At 42.8% G+C, this 18,983-nt stretch overlaps 1 protein-coding gene across 5 annotated transcripts; it reads right to left on the reverse strand.

Annotated features, from left to right (window-relative positions):
- Nucleotides 1–1,535: 1,535 nt before the first annotated feature.
- Nucleotides 1,536–18,956, reverse strand: Tbp (TATA box binding protein). 5 transcript variants are annotated; one of them, XM_005377624.1, is made up of 9 exons: nt 18,624–18,956; nt 15,866–16,030; nt 12,789–12,853; nt 11,913–12,295; nt 10,034–10,121; nt 6,129–6,220; nt 4,199–4,366; nt 3,007–3,101; nt 1,536–2,260 (listed from the first exon to the last, which is right to left on the reverse strand). In XM_005377624.1, the coding sequence occupies exons 3-9, from the start codon at nt 12,789–12,791 to the stop codon at nt 2,181–2,183; spliced, it is 909 nt and encodes a 302-aa protein (XP_005377681.1). In that variant the 5' UTR covers nt 12,792–12,853; nt 15,866–16,030; nt 18,624–18,956; the 3' UTR covers nt 1,536–2,180. The 5 variants fall into 5 exon arrangements, with proteins under 5 accessions (XP_005377681.1, XP_005377677.1, XP_013366321.1 ...); XM_005377620.1 differs by lacking the exon at nt 12,789–12,853; XM_013510867.1 differs by lacking the exon at nt 12,789–12,853 and having other exon boundaries at nt 15,866–16,033.
- Between the last annotated feature and the right edge of the window lie 27 nt (nt 18,957–18,983).

The following is an 18,983-nucleotide window of genomic DNA, read 5'->3' on the forward strand; positions in this document are numbered from 1 at the left end:
ACAAATTTCAGGCCAGCCTGGACTACAAAGCAAGACCTTGTCTCAAAGAAAACAAAAACCTATGTAAGATCCCTGTGCGAAAACAGTTACAAAGCTCTTCTGAGGAACAGAGAAGACCCACTTACATGAAGAAGCCCTCAGACACAGTGTCCGAGGGTCTTTCCCAATCGTCCATTCCTGGCAACTGGTGACTGGGGAGTGTAAAACAAGGGCACTTTGTACACTGTTCTCTGGCATGCAGCCTGGTATCAATCTATCAAAACAGTGTGCAAACAGTCTTTAATACAGTGATTCCTCTTCTAAGAAAGTGTACTGCAGTAATAACCTGTACTTACTCCAAGTATACATACAAGGACATTTCCTGCAGCAGAAAGCACTGGAAATGATGTATGCCATTAAGGGAATGGCTGAATACATCAAAGCACATAGAGTACCTTAGATTCCACATCTTAGCTGAGCAGAGTGGCACATGCCTATAATTCTAGCTACCCAAGAGGCTGAGGCAGGAAGATTTTACATTGAAGCCCAGCCCAGACAACTTAGATTTAGTTTTAAAAGAAAAAGGCCTAGAAATGTATTTTAGTGGCAAACTGCTTACCTAAATGTGCAAGGTCCTCAATATAGTACTGCAAAAAAAAGACCGTATTTTGTAAAAATGTTTGATGTATTGACTGAAAAAAAAAAATCAAAGCCACAAAACTGAAATACTACGAGGCATGGTACACATGCCTATAATCCCAGCACTCAGGAGGCTGAGGCATGAGGATTGCCACTGAGTTCAAGGCCAGGCTGCACTACATAACGAGACCTTGTCCCAAAAAATTAAAAAAATAATTAATGGCCGTATGTGGTGGTGCACGCCTATAATCCCAGCACTTGGGAGGCTGAGGCAAGAGGATCGAGTTTGAGACCAGCCTGGGCTACAAAGTGAGCTCAAGGCCAGTCTGAACTGCATAGTGAGACCCTATCTCAAAAAAGACCAAAAAATCAAAACAAAAAAACCATGGAAATACTGTATGCTTTACTGTTTTTCCAAAAGCAGGATCCCAGTACCCCGAAAGGATAGAACTATACAGAACACAGCTTTAACACTAACCAGGCAGAAGAGAAAGGAAGGACCTCCTCTTTCTGAGTATATACATCTGAGCTATGTGAGAATGTGTTTTTATGATTGAAAAGGACCAAAAAAACTAAGGAAACCCAGAAACTTACAAAGGTCCACTTGCTATTCCAGTGGGATTGGGGAACCCTCACCAAAAACACTGAGGTTAAGATTCGGGTGCCAGCCTCCAAACCCGAAGGACTGCGCAGAGCTCAATCTGGTCCCTTTTCTTACAAGCTATGTAACCGTGCACAAAGGTGCTCTCCACACTTCTAAAAGGGTTCCTGAGGGTTCCTGACACTGCAGGCAAAGCATCAGGGGGGCCAGACATGCTTGGCTCCATACACAGCTGGTAACATCTGTCCATTTCCCTGGATGCACAATGTGATGTACAGTGGACACTGACTAAAACGAATGACAAGCAAACACCAAATGGTTTCAGCCATTATATCTAAAATACAATTTTTTAACAGTATGATCACATGACTTACAAGGTATCGTAACAACAATCTAACACTTTTGTAAACTGCATTTATTGTACAGAGTACTCTGAAGAAAGAAAAGTATGTACAGCCGTTTGTTCCGTTAATACATCTATTCTGTCCTGCAATACTGGAAAGGCGGAATGTGTCTGGCACAAAAATAACCCTTAAGAGTTACAAATTAGAAAACAACACTTTTAAAAAAGATTTTTACTTTTCTGGTAGAAATATAAAAACTGTGGTTTATGGGGAAAAATTAAACAAAATAAGTCCAATTGTATAGGTGGCTTCATCACTTGGAAGTTTTATCCCTTAAACCAACTCGTCAACAGCAGTGTTTAAAATCTACATATAAATAAACGGGCAGCGCTGCCCAGATAGCAGCACAGTACGAGCAACTCACAGTAACGCTGCGGGGTGTTCTCAGTGCAGGCAAGGACCCCCCAGCATCCCGCAGGGGGACCGGCCGGAAGAGCTGCTTGGTGACGCGGCCTACACCTGAGCATCGGTCTTCTCACACCACACCATGAAAGGTATCAAACTGATTTGTTTAAAAAACAAAGGGGGCGCTGGGGGGCAGGAGCACATGACAGCCACTACGTCGTCTTCCTGAACCCCTTGAGAATGGGGTAGATGTTTTCAAATGCTTCGTAAATCTCCGCTCTGACTTTAGCACCTTTGAAGACACAAGGGAACACAGATGAGCGTGAAACAGCACTTTTACCGTAAAAATACAATGACTGTCCTAAAGGTACAAGCGCAGTCCTCTCCATGCCCACATTACCAGACGCAGGCGTCAAAACACTATCGGTAAGGGGCTGGGAATTCAGCTCAGCAGCACAGCGCCCGCCCAGCAAGCCCAAGGTCGTGAGTTTGATCCCCCGTACCGGAAAACAAACAAACAAAAAACCAGTACCACACTAACGGTAGGGACCCGTGCCACAGTCCTAGTTTTTTTACACAGTTGTCATAAGATGGCCTTTTAAATGATCAAAGCATCACACGGGGACTCTCGCCTGCTGTCGCACAGCTCCCACTCACTCAGGCCCGCACCTGCACCAGGTCACAACCCCGCAGGCAGTGGCAAGAATAACTGAGCCCCTTCTTCAGTTGCTCCCCCCACTGGGCTCTTCTCAATCCACCCTGACAGAGCCCACGCACCAACAGAAGACCTGGCTCACCGTCTCCAGCCCCGCCCACGGCCGTCACCACCCCACGGCCTCAGGGCTGCAGGCAGACTCCACTGCTCTCCCTCCCACTCGGGGCTTCGTTTCTCTCAGGGTGGGAGAAAAAGGCAAACAACGGTAAAGGCCTTTTCTTACAAGTTGTTAGCCAACTGTTCCAACGTTGAAATGTCCTCTCAGCACTGAAAAAAGGCCATGCTTAAAACTCTTTCAGATGCTATTTTCTGTTACGACTTACCTGTTAACACAACTTTTCCAGAAACGAAAATAAGGAGAACAATTCTAGGTTTGATCATTCGGTAGATTAATCCAGGAAATAACTCTGGCTCATAACTGGAAGGAAAATGGCAAAAATAGTTTAGAAATCATAAGCTTCCCATGTTTTCAGGTAAAATGAAGACCTGTGCAAGGGAAATACTGAATAAACAGGCAAACTGGCACAGGTAGAGCACAGCTCTTCAGCGGCACCGGAGAATGCAGTTAGGCCACTCCAGACCCACCTGCCACTGACTACCTACTGGCTGTTTGTCTTCTGATCAACTGATCCTATCTCTGAGATAACAACAAGAGCTGTGTGATTATCTTCTGTTCTCTGATCCATATCCAGATTCACTCTGGACAAGTTTATTTATGTGATATTAAAAAAATCTAATCATTTAATTGTAAGAGCTGTTAAGACAGTTTGCTTTTTAAAATTGTATCTGAACTTCCTGAACTGAAAAGTCATATCCAGCTGTCAATTTTGGCTGGGCGATTTAACCAACGTGACACACCAGCTACTAGCTTGAGAATGAATTTATCCTCCTAGTGACACCACTGGCCCTCTTCTCTCTATATGTGTTTGACTCAGAGGAAAATTCAGGACAGGCCTGACTGAGGTAAAAAGAAAAGTGTGCCAGGTACACAGGTGGCATATACAAAGGCCCTGGGGCAAAGAAAGGCAGCGGAAGCTGATGTGGCCATGAACAGAGCAGAAAATGGTGAAGCAAGTCTGTGAGATGGGCTGTCTGCCATGAGTCTGCACCAGCAGGCAGCAGGTGAGCGTTGTGGAAAGAGTGTTTCTGTCATGCAGTGTTAACTTTACTGGTATATCTGATGAAAAGATGCCAATGAGGAAAACAGTGATGCAAGGGGTTCTGGGGTCAATTCATGCATTAGAAATGTACTTATCAAGCAACAGAATGGTAAAACATATAAAGGTGGGAAAGAATTCATTCCAGTAAAGGGGAGGTCACTAAGCAACATGGGAGTGTGTATAAAAAGCCTGGTTTAGATGTCAGAAGATATTACTGAAGACAGCAGGAAGTTCAGTGACAACTGTACATACATTTGGGGTTATATACTGAGTATTTTGCATGTGGCTTAATCTGAACAATACCTAAGGAGATTACAAACAAAGTGGCAGTCATACCGGCACATTGCAGACTTACCTACTGAACTGCTGGTGGGTGAGCACGAGGCCCTCCAGTCTTATGGGGAACTTCACATCGCAGCTCCCCACCATATTCTGAATCTTGAAGTCCAAGAACTTGGCTGGAAAACCCAACTTCTGCACAACTCTGGCATATTTTCTTGCTGCTAGTCTGGACTGTTCTTCACTAGGGAAAAGATAAAAGTGAGTAACTTGTACTGAGGCAGCTGAAATAATTATTTAGATGAATAACTTATAAAAAAATACAAGTCAGGAAACAACGGTAATAACATATAACTGGTCACTTTTCAGGATTCCATTTTTTTTTTCTTCTCCTGTACCAGGAATCAAACTCACAACCTCGCGCTTGCCAGGCAGGCGCTGTGCCGCTGAGCTAAATCCTCAGCCTGAAACTGGTCACTTTTCAATAGAAAAAAAAAAAAAAATCAGCACACTGTAACAGTTTTATTATAAAGTATTCCTGTGTCCTTGACAGAAAATCACAGACCTAAACAATCAGCCAAATTACTGATCTTGAGGTTCAGGCACAGGATCTGGGCCACAACATCTATATGGAAATGAAAACTAACAGGCTTCATCTTGATAGAAAAATACTGACGAGCTTTATTAGGTGAGAAATGCACATACTAGCTGTACCCTCTACACCAAGTCTCCCTTTCTCCACTTTGATGACAACACTTTTGGATACAGCTATGACTCAGCACCTTCAAGTTTATGTAAGAAAATCAGAATGCAAACAGCAGTGCCACAAACAAAAGCCTCTCAGGCGAAGGGAGCCGTATGATGAAATTAAACCTATGACACGTGCCACTTTACTTTCCAGGAAAATAAATTTGTATTTTCTGGTTTTGATTAAAAAGTCACCCAACTAGATATATAATATTTAGCCAGCAGATGCTCTGGCACAAACAGGACTACACACTCCATGGAAAGTCTGTCTCAGGAAAAAGAAGAAACAGTACGGGTGTTTCACAAGAAAACGACCCTAAATGAAGTGTCAACATTGCAAGCTGGCGCCAAAGAAGAGTGGAGGCTTCAGAGAGATCCATATCCTCCCCTCTCAAAAAATGCAGACTAGGAAATAGAATGTCTGTATCAGTGGCCTTCTTTTCATTAAAAGACAATTTGAAAGTTCAGAAGAAGCTAAAAATATCTGTAACCTTCTACATGTTGACACCTGCAAGTGTATTTTAATCATCTTCTGCTTTTAAAGTCCGAATTCGTTTGTTTAAAGTTTATGAAGCTAATGTCACTAATGTTCCCATTTTTATAAGTTTTTGACTTACACTAAAGATATGGGTTCTGTTAAAGAAGGTTTAGAATAGTATGGGACCCTGAGCACCAATGTGCTCTGCTCTAAACAGATGGAGAACACACCTTTTATGACAAGGGTGCACACCTTACGACATACAGAATTCAAATACAGCTGGGGATGTAGCTCAGCAGCATTGTGCCTGCCTGGCAAGCGCGAGGTCATGCGTTCGATTCCCAGTACCAAAAAAGAAAAAAAAAAAAAAAGAATTCAAATTTGTTCCAGTGAAGGGCAGCTGGTATTTGCGGACAGAACACACAGGTCTGCAATGCTCCACACCATCAGCTTCTGTGAAGTTTTGTGATCTTGATCAGTATTTTAATGAAATTTTTTATATAAAAAACCTTTCACACATAAAAGGATCTTTACTAGGTTTTGATGCTATCTTAAATTACATACACATAAAATGCATCTGAATTATACAGAAAATAAGCACTGTGCCATGTTGAAAACTCATGTTTGTTTTTAAGAAAATGAAACCAATACCTCCTAAGGCATGAGAATCAAGCACTGCAACAGTAACCCTTGAAGTGCTTGCCTGAAAACCTAGGGACTGGGATCTATCGCCCTTTCTTTCATTATACACAGACCAGAAGAATGAATTTCTTACGGCTACCTCTTGGCTCCCGTGCACACCATTTTTCCAGAACTGAAAATCAGCGCTGTGGTTCGTGGCTCTCTTATTCTCATGATTACAGCAGCAAACCGCTAAAATGGTCAGAGAGAAACATTAGTGAGGTCATCCAAACTGCTGAACTTTACTAGAAAATGATAAAGATCATGACCTCCTACTGGGAAAGACCTGATTTATGTAGTTCTCAAAATATTTGTCCTGCACTCTAAGATTCTCTTACATCACTTGTAATAAGGAGCAGAACAAATTACCCTACTGTGACTATCACGTTATCCCAGGATCGCAGATCTGTGTCTTTTTACATATAAACCCTATCACAAGAAGATGAGGAATGTTTAGAAAACTTGGTCTTTGTAAAGTGGGTCTTATTTTTGGGGGGAAAATGTGCTAGGAATTGAATCCAGGCCTTGTTCATGCTAGGCAAATGCTACACCCACTGAGCTACATCCCCAGCCTACTATGTCCTCAAAAACATCAAAACCTATTTTCTCCTTATATTTGCTGTTTATGACTAGCATCTCTAAATATGTTTGTTTTATTATTATGAATTTTTAGGCAAACTGATAATCCCTTTCTACTTCCTGAGGGATTAATAAACCAGATTATATATCAATATGTATCTTTTTTCTTGCGGGGGGACCAGAAATTGAACTCAGGGCCTTGTGCTTGCCAGGCAGGCACTGTGCCGCTGAGCTATTTCCCCAGCTATATATCAGTATGTAACGAAGTGAGACCTTGTTTCCAATTGATCCTTAGATATAATGTTCATGTATTAAACACATACATGAAAAGAAAAAAGATATCAAAGCTTTTACTTTCCGTTTTTTTATGTATTAAAGATGGTTGCTTTTTGAGAAACTTTTCCCTAAGATTATAACTCAAGGGGAGAATATTTCAACTGTGGATGGACTTAATAGCTTCAATAGGTTTCATGAAAGAAGGGAAAAACCTATTTTCAAGTAATTTAAAAATTTAATAATACATGCTTGGGGCTGGGGATACAGCCCAGTGGCATAAGCTCCTTCCTAGCAAGCGCCAGGTCCTGAGTTCAATTCCTGGTACCAAACAAACCAAAACCAATGTAAAATACATGCTCTACCACTGACTTACATTCCCAACCTGCAAGACAACTAATTCCTAAGAAAGATTGCCTTGACACTTATAAAGACTGCTTTATGCCTTCTCCCAACCTTATTACCTATAAAAATGCAAGAAGTATGTTCTAGTTTATTTAAGTCCAAACAAAGCCAAATTACTTTGAATTTCCTACATTGAATCTAATATTTTATTGGTCAGATAATTATTAGCGCTGTAATAAAGATTACAATGTTGTAAAATTATCCATTCAGCTAAAAGACTGTGACAGACCAAAGACTCACCTTGCTATGTTCCATGTGCGAGACTTACTAAGAGCCCAGTGGTGACTCCAGACCCTTACCCACCTTTGAGATCTCACACAAAAGTTAAAAGATCTTTGAATATCTAGACAACTTAAGATGAAGACAAAAACAATGGCCAAGGAACAATTTTTACTTCTCTCTACTCTTTTTATGTTATGTAATGATTATTATAGACAAATAATAAACTTATTATCGAGCTTTTCCAAGCATTCAAAACAAAAAACTCAGTTAACAACTTATTAATATCCTAAAATGGTAACATCAATAGCGGTAGAAGAATGTGGATGTCAATGGTTTGTGTCAGCATTTCTACCCTCACTAGGAGTTACTGAACCAAAACGTGAACCAGACCATGGCTCAAAACGTAAATGAAGGGCTGGGGGTGTAAGTAAGTCACACAGCACTTATCTACATGTGTCAGCAGTTCAGCTCCCAGCAACACACAAACACGCGTGTGCACCAAGCGCGACAAGACTTAAGAGCCCCACAAATTCATGGCTAAGGGAGTCCTAGATGAAAGCACCGTCCACAACTACTTGCTGCTCAGCCAGACAAGAGTTTGCACAGTAAGTGATTCATCTTTTAACGTGTGCATAAATATTTCAGCAAGAGAAAAAAAAAAGTGGAACCGATCAACTGAGAAAACCACACGGTTAGCTGACAGTAACCTGACTCTTGGCACTTACTCTCCTGGCTCTCCCTAAGCCCGCTAACACGCAGTGTGAGACACAGAGGAGGGTTACACGCTTCCTATATTTAAGACTGACTACTCTTGCTCCTTCCTCGCCTCCACTGTCCAACAGTGATGCTTCAATGTTGCCGGAGAGCCACTGTTTCGAGATGACAGGTAAATAATGAAATTGTAAGGAAAGTGTGAAGTTGTTGTGGTTGGCCTGAACTGACTATGAACGAAGAGGAGGTGACTGAGCTGCCCTGGCGAAGGAAACAGAGTTAGCCTGGCGGAACTAAGGGAACCAGCACTGACGGACACACACAGCGCACAGTCAAGCTCTCACAGGTTTGGAAGCATCCACACACACCTGAATTGTGTTCTTCGGTGTCCCAGCTAGCTGCACAAGGGCAGAACAGCCTGCTCGGCCCCTTGCTGGCTGCTAGCTATCAGTAGCTTACCCAGGGAATGAAAAACAAAGACCGTATTTTGGAAACTGTCCCAAGTTGTTCCTCCCGTGCTCTTTTTCTTGTATAAAACTTACTTCCCTTTGTTAGAGGGAGTCAATTCGATACTAGTTTCCTCGGTAGACAGGTTTGCAGGATCTGATACTCTCTGATGGATGCTCCCCACTTTGCAGAGCTGCTTCTTCAGTATCAGCACCTCAACGCTGTTGTCTCCTTCGGACCTGTGTGCCCCAACTGGCTCTGTCTGAATCTCTAAGGATGTCTTCTTTTGGTTTTTTGAGACAGGGTCTCGCCATAGATTTCAGGCTGGCCTTTACCTATGTAGCCCAGACCGGCCTCGAACTTGCAAAGACCGTCCTACTTCAGCCTCTGAGTGCTGGGATTACAGGCGTGCACCACCATGCCCGCCTTGTCCATTTTTTAATGCAAATATTTACTTACATAAAAATATCTTTTCAAGCAGGGTGTGGTGGCGTATGCCTGTAATCCCAGCACTCTGGAGGCTGAGGCAGGGGGATCGCTGTGAGTTCAAGACCAGCCTGGGCTACAAAGTGAGCTCAAGGCCAGCCTGAACTGCATAGTGAGACCCTGTCTCAAAAGACAAAAAACAAAAAACAAAACTTTTCTACTGGCATAGTCACAAAAGCCTTTGACATATACTTAGGCTGCTACCTTAAAATCTAAAACCTTGTGGAACTTTCTTGCCACTAATACTTTTATGAGAAAATATATAAAAGTTCTACAAAGGTAGAAAAATACAAACCTTGTTGTACTTATTACAGAACTTTAACAATGACTCATTTTTGACTAATCGTGTTTCATCTTTATGCTCTCTTCCCAACCCAATACAAGAGTACTAAGATCAACATCCGCTGGGGATGGTGGCAAACACCTGTAACCCCAGCACTCGGGAGGCTGGGGTAGGAGGATCATGAGTCCCAAGCCAGCCTGGACTACATAGCAAGGCCTTGTCTTAAAAACACAAAAATACAAACAACAACACCTCCTCACACACAAAAGAGCCCACCACACACCATGTCATTCTTTCCCACATGGTTCAAAGCATTAAAGGCACCATATCCTGTTCTCCACCTTCAATGGTCCCCATTATAATGAAAGTGTATACAAATTGAGTTTACCTCATGAACTGCCAAATCCCAAGGGACTCGTACATAATACATATTCAATAAAATTCAAGTTGAATAAACTTCTTATATTTACGAATTTTACTCTGCATCCTCATTTTACTGTTGTCAAAAACTTAAGCACAACACAAACTTTCTGACCCAGGAAATACTGTAAGACTCCCGTTTAACTAGATGGCTTAAAGTACATGAAAATAGTTCTGACCTTGGGATTATATTCAGCATTTCGGGCACGAAGTGCAATGGTCTTTAGGTCAAGTTTACAACCAAGGTTTACTGTAGATACAATATTTCTGTAAGAAATTTGAAAAGAAAACATGGTTATTTGAAGTACAGTAATTAACCTTTACATAGTGGTGTTAAATGATGATCCAGGAATCTGATTCTTTCATCTGTATTTTGAAGGGAACTAATGACAGTGCCATTAATTACTATCACAAATATAAACACTCACTGTCTATGTCCATCATGCTTTGTACACAGACAAAAGGTTCTAGCTCACTGTTTTTTTCTGTCTAATTTCTTCTACTGTCAGAAAGCAAAACTTGTGAAAATCTGATGGCTCACAATCTTATTAAGAACAGCAGTCTTCCCAGGCATGATGGCACATGCCAGGAATCCCAGTGCTCAGGAGGGTGAGGCAGTAGGATTACTGTGGGTTCACTAGCCTGGACTACCTAGTGAGTTCAAGGCCAGCCTGAATTTCATAGTGAGAAAGACAGACAGACAGACAGACAGCTAGAAAGGAGAAAAGAAAGACAACAGTAGTCGCCTTTATGCATGATCAAATAGCCAATAGGTTGTGTTTTCACTTCCACATCATCTGTTTTTTTCATGCATCTTTTTATTTTTCATTGTTTTTTGGAGACAGGGTTTCAGTAAGCAGTTCAGGTTGGCCTTGAACTCACAGCAGTCCTCCTGCCTCAGCTTCCCAGATGCTGGTATTAAACGCACCCACCACCACACTCAACTTTCCTCACCTTTGTATACACACCTGCCCCCAGCCTTTTGCCACCTATGAACTATATCTGCATCAAGTAAATTTTGGTGCATCTGTCACAAACTTGATCATGTAATTGGTAAATGCACTCATCTATCTTCAGCAGTTAAATATTTAATTTTTATTAAGTCTATAAGGTTTTAAACACAATGAATTCCCACCTAATATGGCTTTTATTGATAATGAAAACTCAGTAATGTCCCGAGGAATATCAGAATAAAATACCTGTTCCAAACTGGTTATTATTTATGATTCAAGCCAAAATACAGATCTGAATTCTCATGGGAATCAAGCATGCACAACTGGGAGCAGTAGAGACAAAGGTGAGCTAACAGAAATTCCCTTCCTAAAGTCATTAAAGTTACTTTTTCAAAAAAACTGTGTAGGGTCAAACAAAATTGTGGAAGCAACATCCTGGCCAATGGTCAGGATCTGTTTAAATGACAACCACGTAAGTACAGGATGATGAGCCTGCAAATGGGAAGCAATGGCCTAAAGGAAGGTGAGAAAAGGGGGCAGCTGTACTGTCATGACTGCAACCCTTTAATTTACCCTTAAGCTCCCAAAAAGTAAGAGCTATGTGCTTCTGACTGATACCCAGCAATATCTGCCTGATTTTCAGGAAAAAAATCACCACAACAACCGTTTTGGTGACTCACTTCATTCAGAGATAGAAAAACTCACTTCAGACAAGAACCATCATCGTTACCCTGTGGGAAGGATACAGATCTTAAAGGATGTGTAGCAACTCTCATAGTAAATACAAAGAAAAACAAGGACCACGGTGACCTGTGACAGACTGTACAATATATGAGGTCGGGGCAGCAAATGTTTCCTACAAGGAAACCCAGCTTTAATTGTGATGACACGACTACATCAAAACAAGTGACCTTGTTTCCGAAAACGTTAGGACAGTTTTTCAGAAGGGACTGGCTCACTAGACGGCTGTGGCTCCCTCTCAAGGACACGGGGCACCGCGGTTCCACTCCCTCAGCTAAGCTGAGCCCTCTGAAGGCACGGAGGATAGCGCACGGGAAGGGACCCTCTGGGGCAGGGGAGCACGTACACAACATCAGGTACTCACTGCAGCTGTGGCACAATCCCAGAGCTCTCAGAGGCTGGTGTAGCTGGGGTGATGGGGGTCATGGGGGTCATCGGGGAGGGGTACAGGGGCGTGGTACCCGGCAAGGGTGCAGTTGTAAGAGTCTGTGAATGGAAGAGTTGTGGGGTTTGGCCTGAGGCCCCTTGAGTCGCTTGCTGGGGTGCTGACTGCTGCACAGCTGCTGCCGCAGCCGCCACTGTCTGCTGCTGCTGTTGTTGCTGCTGCTGCTGCTGCTGCTGCTGCTGCTGTCTCTGCTGCTCTTCCAAAATAGACAGGCTGTTGGTGTTCTGAACAGGCTGCGGTGTGAGTCCCGTGCCATAAGGCATCATTGGACTGAAGATGGGGATTCCGGGAGTCATGGCACCCTATGGGAAGCAAAGGAAATGATGAGCGGACTGCTGGCATAAGGATTTGTGGGCCTTTTCCAGTGTAACCACAGGTGAAACGTGTACAGGCTGATGTTTCTGGGTATAGTGGGTAACTGAACATTATTGGGCAAGAGCCTGCTATTCTTAAACACAAAGCTCTCTTTTTAATACTGAACACAGCAGACTAGAACTTGGGATTTGGAATCCACTACTACTTATCACACATGAGAATATACAAAAAGAGGAAGTTGCTTAACCTTTCAAGTATATCTAGGTCATAATAATGGACTATGGTTACTACGAAGAACAAAGGGAGATAACCGAGTGACTACACATCTCTGTTTAAGCCCCTGGGATAGCACCCCTTCTATTCTTCAAGTGTCTGTCCCAGTGTGGATGGTCAACTGTATGCTCAGCCTAGAGACACCCACCCAAAATGTTAAACAGAAAAACAGGCACTTAGAAAACAATGAAACGTCATTTTACTAACCATGAGGATGACAATTAGATTATTATCCAAAAAGGTTGATCACTTGCTGTTCCAGAAGCATAAATCTACAAAAAATAGCACCGTTCTGCTTTTCCACCATGTATCTCAGCTTTCCCAGACACTGTTACACTTGCTAATTTATGTAAGTCTACAGCGGTCCTTTGGGGAAGGAGAACAGAACTGTTCTTTCCATGTGAAGATAAGAAACTGATGCCCCGAGAGGGCACACAATGTGCCCAAGGGCACAGGTTTCATGAGCAAATGACCAGAAGCACACGTCCACAGACCCAGGCCAGTGCTCCCCTCATACCCACATCAGTGCAGCTAAGTTTACAGGGGCTACAGACAGCTTTGTGGATCTCTTACAAGGTGTGATCCAAAATACAGTGAATCCTGCTACCAAATGCCATCCAACAGAAAGGTAGGTTTATAACAAACTTTACAGTGTGTCCTCATCCACCTCATTCACAGGACCAGGCACTCAGCGACCTCTGGCTCCCTGCCCCCAAAGTCAAAATGACCATGAAATGTAAACACTTTGAATTAATTCAGGACATCAAAGTAGTCACAACAGTGCAACTACAGATACTCATGGAAAAGAACTCTAAGAACTGTTTCAGAAAGCGGCAGGGATGGCAGGTGAGTGTGTTCCAAGTGGGCGGGGTACTCTGAAGGGGACGAATGGCAATGTGTCTTTTACTATAGTGACATTTTAAAAGTTTAAACACCATGGCTTGCTTTCTGTCTGTCTATTTGAGACACGGTTTCTGTAGTTCAGGCTGGGATTCAATTCACTTAGGAGCCCGGGTTGGCCTTGAACTAGTGTGGACCCTCCTGGCTCAGCCTCCTGAGTGCTGGGATTGCAGGCGTGCGCCACCACGCCCAGCTCACCATGGTTTTCAATCATACCTTGCATTATGTGCAACAGTATGCGTGTATTTTGAGTGGAGAGGCCCCCAGCTTTCATTAGATTCTCAAATACATGCAGGATACAAAAAAAGAGCCAGGATTCTTTCTCACTGCCACTACTTTAGTAGAAAGGACAAGGTAAACATGACTAATGACATACTTACATGTTTTAACAACACAGCAGCAGGCAGAATACAAAGGAAGGGCAAATCTATATTGTGGCTATTAATCTAGGTATTAAGTAAGTTTTATTGCAACTATCACATATTTCTCTAAAAATATCTGTGAGAAAAAAACTAGATTACATCACTATAAATATTAAGATTTTTAAACGTCAGCCTTACTTTCAATCACATGTAAAAATTAATTTCAAACAGCTCACAGACATAACTAAAACCACAACTACAGTATAAGGAGAAAAATCCTTATGACTTTGGGTAGACAAGAATTGCTGAGGACACAGAAGCAGTATCCTTGAAAAAAAAACTGATAAATTGGACTTCAGAAAAAAAATTAAGAACTTGTAGGGCAAGCCAACTGAGAGAAAAACATCCATATTATGTACATGTGAGAAAGGAATATAAAGAGCTCTTAAAACACACAATAAAATGAACAAGTAATAAAACATGGCAAAAGACGTGAAAGACATTTTACAAATGAAGATATATAAATGGCCAATAAAGCATCTGGCAAGACCTCAGGATCATTAGTCACCAGGAAAATCGAAATTATAACCACAATGAGCCAAGCGTCTTGCACACACCTGTAATCCCAGCTATTCAGGAGGCTGAGGCAGCAGGACTCCAAGTTCAAGGCCAGCCTGAGCAACTTACCCAGACCGTGTCTCAAAATAAAAGATAAAGAGAATGTAGCTCAGTGGTAGAGCATCCCCAGGTTCCATCCCCAGGACCACAAATACACATACACATGTACAATCAAATATTTTGTTTTTTATTTTTTTGGTACCAGGAATTAACCTCAGGACCTTGTACTTGCCAGGCAGGCGCTGTGCCACGGAGTGATATCACTGCCCCCCAAATACTATGAAGCGACCACTAGAGTGGTGGAAAGAAACAACCACCATCACTACCAGCCCCGACAGTGCAAAGTGCTAGTGAGGAAACCGAGCAACTAGAATTCTTCCAGCTACTAGTAGACTGCAAAAAGGTAAAGACATAGCAAATAGTCTGATGGATTTGCTATAAAGCTTAATATACTCTTGCACATGACCTAGCAATCCCACTGCTAAGTATTTACCCAAGACAAATAAAAACACAACACACATGAATGTTTATGGTACTTTATGCATAACAGCCCCCAAAATAGAAACAACTCAAATGTCAGAGACTACAGAATAGATAAATTGTGGTAAGCCATACAAAGGAGTACTACTTGGCAATAAAAATGAATTATTTACTGATACAGAAAATGTATCAAGGGAACCAAAGTACACACTGTATGACTTCATTTATATGAAAATCTCAAAAAGGCAAAACTAATCTTTAGCAATGAAAAACAGATTTAGTAGTCACTTTTTAGGGTAAAAGAAATGGTCAATAATTTACACAGGTATATACAATTATGAAAAGGTACACTTAAGCATGGTGGCGTATGCCTGTAGTCCCACCACTTGGGAGGCTGAGGCAGGAGGATTTCTGTGAGTTTGAGGCCAGCCTGGGCTACAAAGTGAGCTCAAGGCCCACCTGAACTGCATAGTGAAACTTGTCTCAAAAACGAAAAAACAAACAAAAAAGGCACACTAAAATGATGTTTTTTATTGTATCTGAATTATACTTCAACAGAGGTTGTTAAAATTTTTTTAAAAAGATCTATGACTTAGAACTTTTACTATAAAAAGAAAAAGATAAAATTAGAAAATAATTTGGTGAAGGTAACTTTCAAAGTCAAAGACCTTTAGAATCATTTGGAACTTTCTCCTATAAGCGCTTGTCACAAGCTGTTTTATAGACAAACACATTTTAACTTCCAAACAAAATGCCCAAACAAAACACTGTGCCCATTCGAAGACTAAAAGAACCGCGCACACGACGCAACGCCTGAAAGACACAAATCCACTGTCAGTCACAGGTGGGTAAATGCCCCCTGTCCTGCGAGCTGTCTCTTGCTGCCCAGGTGTCAGCCCACCCTATGCCCACCCACTCTATTACCTGGGGAGAGGCCAAGCCCTGAGCATAAGGCGGCAGGCTGTTGTTCTGATCCATGATGCTCCTGTTCTTCAGCACTCAGTCTTTTCCTAGAGCATCCCTAGCACACTCTTCTTAGAAACTGCCTCAGTTCTCTGGACTTTCTTCACACACCAAGAAAGAGTGATGCTGCTTAGAAAAAAAAAAATTGAAGTTTAAGGTAAGGCACACGCACGTGCACACACACACACAGAGGTAAGACACAATTAGTTCATACAGTCGTATAACCACAGTTTTGTACACAAAGTAAATTAAGAAAAACAATGAGGTTATTTTGGAGTACTTTTTTTTGCCTTGGAATCCTGAAGTCCACACCCCTCTTTCACATTTTCTGTGATGATATATAAAATTACCTAAAGGTGTCATATTAAGTGTTAAAAACTTTTGGGGAAAAGCACTTAGAGAAAACTAATTCTTTGTTTTTTGTTTTTTTGAGACAGGGTCTTAGTATGCAGTTCAGGCTAGCCTTGAACTATGAAGCCCAGGCTGACCTTGAACTTGCAGTGATCCTCCTGCCTCAACCTCCCAGACTGCTGGGACCACAGGCGTGTACTACCATGCCCAAGGAGAAAACTAGTTCTTAAGCATATTGTACTATCACAGTAGAACATGTATATAGAGTACTGTATGTATATCCAGCACTGTTAGGCTAAGTTCAGGTTTTAAAACCTTCCATTCGGTTGTATACCCTCCATGAGGTCTTAGGCATGTAAGTTCAATAAATACAGAACTGGACCCAATATACTTTAGTATTATCATTTATTGAGCTCCAACTTTAATAAACAGTCTGTGAAAGAAGATGCAGATATAACATAACTGAAACATGTTTTAATAAAGGTAATAATCTTGCTCTACAGAACAGATTAATGTAAACTCTGCCTATACCTGCTTTGCTTAAATCATCATCTCTGTATTGTGTATGCATCTGAAATTGTTTTCCAATAATGACTACTAAGAGACTGCGGGGGAAGAGGTTGTCGGGAATGGGACCTAGGGCCTCACACATGCTAGGCAAACACTCTACCCTAAAGCTATATCCCCGACCCTTAACAGACCCCATTTTTTCCCCTCTGTGATCAGTTCTGTTCAGGCAGACCCATAACTTGTTCTGAGAACTGATCGATTCAACGTAGAATAGACCAAGTTAACTCATTAAAGTGTGCCTTGTTACATTAGTAAGTACAGGCCAAATATTAGCTATTATCATTATTAAATTTCAGTTCAAACATTTATTATCACCTAAGAAGATACTCTGAAATAGAATTTACAGGTCCCAAAATTACAGGTTATTGTCCAAAGACCCACATTCCATTCACTGGTACAGAGGAGATACTCAGGCATTTGCAGAACCAATGAAAGAGTGTGACAATTACTTGGAGAAGGCAAAGGACTCTAAAGACTTCTATACCACAAACAACACTAGAAAAGAGACCAAAGAAAGAAAGCTCTGCTTTTGACAATAAACGTACTGGAGCTAAAGAAACTTTACACTTTTTTCTGACATTGCTGTAATAGCAGTGCTGCAGATACAAAAATGAAAAGAATACACTCCCTGGATGAAACAGTTCAATATAAATGCCGGGTGTGGTGGCACACGGTTGTAATCCCAGTACTTGGGAGGCTGAGTCAGGAGGATCACTGTGAATTCCAGGCAAGCCTGGGCTACATAATGAGTTCACAGCCAGCCTAAACTACAGAGCTGGTATAACCTATCTCAAAAAAAAAAAAAGAGCTTTAGATGCTATTATGTAGACAGTAAGATCAGTTACAGGATTCTGAAGTGCTGGATGAGTAGTCTACTTTGACAAGCGTGTAGGTAAATTTGAGAGGAAAAACTGACTGGAGGCTGAAAGTTCGGCTTAAGACATAACTGCTATGTTCTTACCCAGAACCTTCGACCACTTTTCGTAAACTTAAGGTCTACAGAAAGAACTGGTTGGTTACACAAGGCTGGACGACTTTGGCACACTATTCAGAGCGCATCTCTCAATCCCAGGAACGGCACAAACCATCGTTCTTCCCCTCACCGGTACCGAACCCACACACCGTCACTACTGCACCAACTTATTCTTCAAAAGAACCATTTGCAGTGTTTTCATCTTTTGGAAACTAAAGCATCGAACTGGAGGCTTCTGGAAGGCAATCAAATTCTGCACCGCCTTCTCCGTGGCCCTATAACTCAGGCATAATAACTTTTCCCCCAGAAAAGCCCGTCTAGAGTTTTGGGACACTACGCAGGCACGAGCCGCGAGACGCAGACCTCGTAAATACAATGGTGCGTGCGTACGTGTGTTTGTATCTTAAGCTAAACCCTGCTCGAAGTAACAGGCTTCTGACAACATGTTTTAAAAGTATCAAGGACAACTTTATACTAAAACCACCCCTGCGGGTGGCAAAGCGGGCGTGGGCGAAACCCGCCGGCCAAAAAGGAGCACGGGCCAGCCGGACAGGCAGATCCTGGGTGCCAGGTGTGCAGCCCGCCTGCGCCGGCCCGTCCTAGAGCCTGCCTGGTGAAACGGACGCCACTGCACAGAACGGTTACGGCGGGGTCGCAGCCAGGCGGCGGGTACGGGCCCGAGAGGCGCGGCGCGAGCGGCAGGAACGCTCCCTGCAGGCCCGGGCGTCCCTTCCTCTCTCCTCCCGCCTCCGGCGCCTGGGCTCGCTGCGGTGGTCGCCTTTGCTCAAGGCCTCGGAGAACAGGAGAAGGTAAAAAGCCCGTTACCTGGAGCCACTGCAGAGATGACAACGAGCCCGCGGAAGGGAAGTTCAACCACAGGCGGCCCGGGCCCCCGCCACAGCGACCAGTCGCGACCCCACTGAGCGCCTGGCGCGCGTTGATAACGTCACTTCCGCCAGTCCCAACCTCGGCTTCGGCGGGCGGAACTCGCTAAGCTGCAGTCAGGGAACTTGGGGGCTTTCAGTTTCTTCCTGTGTTACCCTGGCCGTAGGGAAAGGGAGGCGGGGCCGGCCTGTTCAACAGTTCCGGGGTGGGCCGCCGGGCGCAGCCTTTTCTAACTGGCCCTTGCGGGACGGAGGAAGATACCGATCTTTAAAGGTTCGGTTTCGTTTTGTTTTTTTAACC

The sequence above is a fragment of the Chinchilla lanigera genome, unplaced genomic scaffold (assembly GCF_000276665.1).
Source record: "Chinchilla lanigera isolate Chin_1 unplaced genomic scaffold, ChiLan1.0 scaffold00010, whole genome shotgun sequence".
NCBI lineage: Eukaryota > Metazoa > Chordata > Mammalia > Rodentia > Chinchillidae > Chinchilla > Chinchilla lanigera.

Bases quoted from the DNA above. Each gene is read 5' to 3' on its own strand.
- Tbp (XM_005377620.1), bottom strand. From the start codon at position 15,919: ATGGATCAGAACAACAGCCTGCCGCCTTATGCTCAGGGCTTGGCCTCT. The intron at 4,367-6,128 runs GTAGCCGTAAGA...TCTTTTCCCTAG, and splicing joins GTGTGCACGGGAGCCAAGAG to TGAAGAACAGTCCAGACTAG. The intron at 2,261-3,006 runs GTAAGTCGTAAC...GTGTCTTCAAAG, and splicing joins TGGAAAAGTTGTGTTAACAG to GTGCTAAAGTCAGAGCGGAG.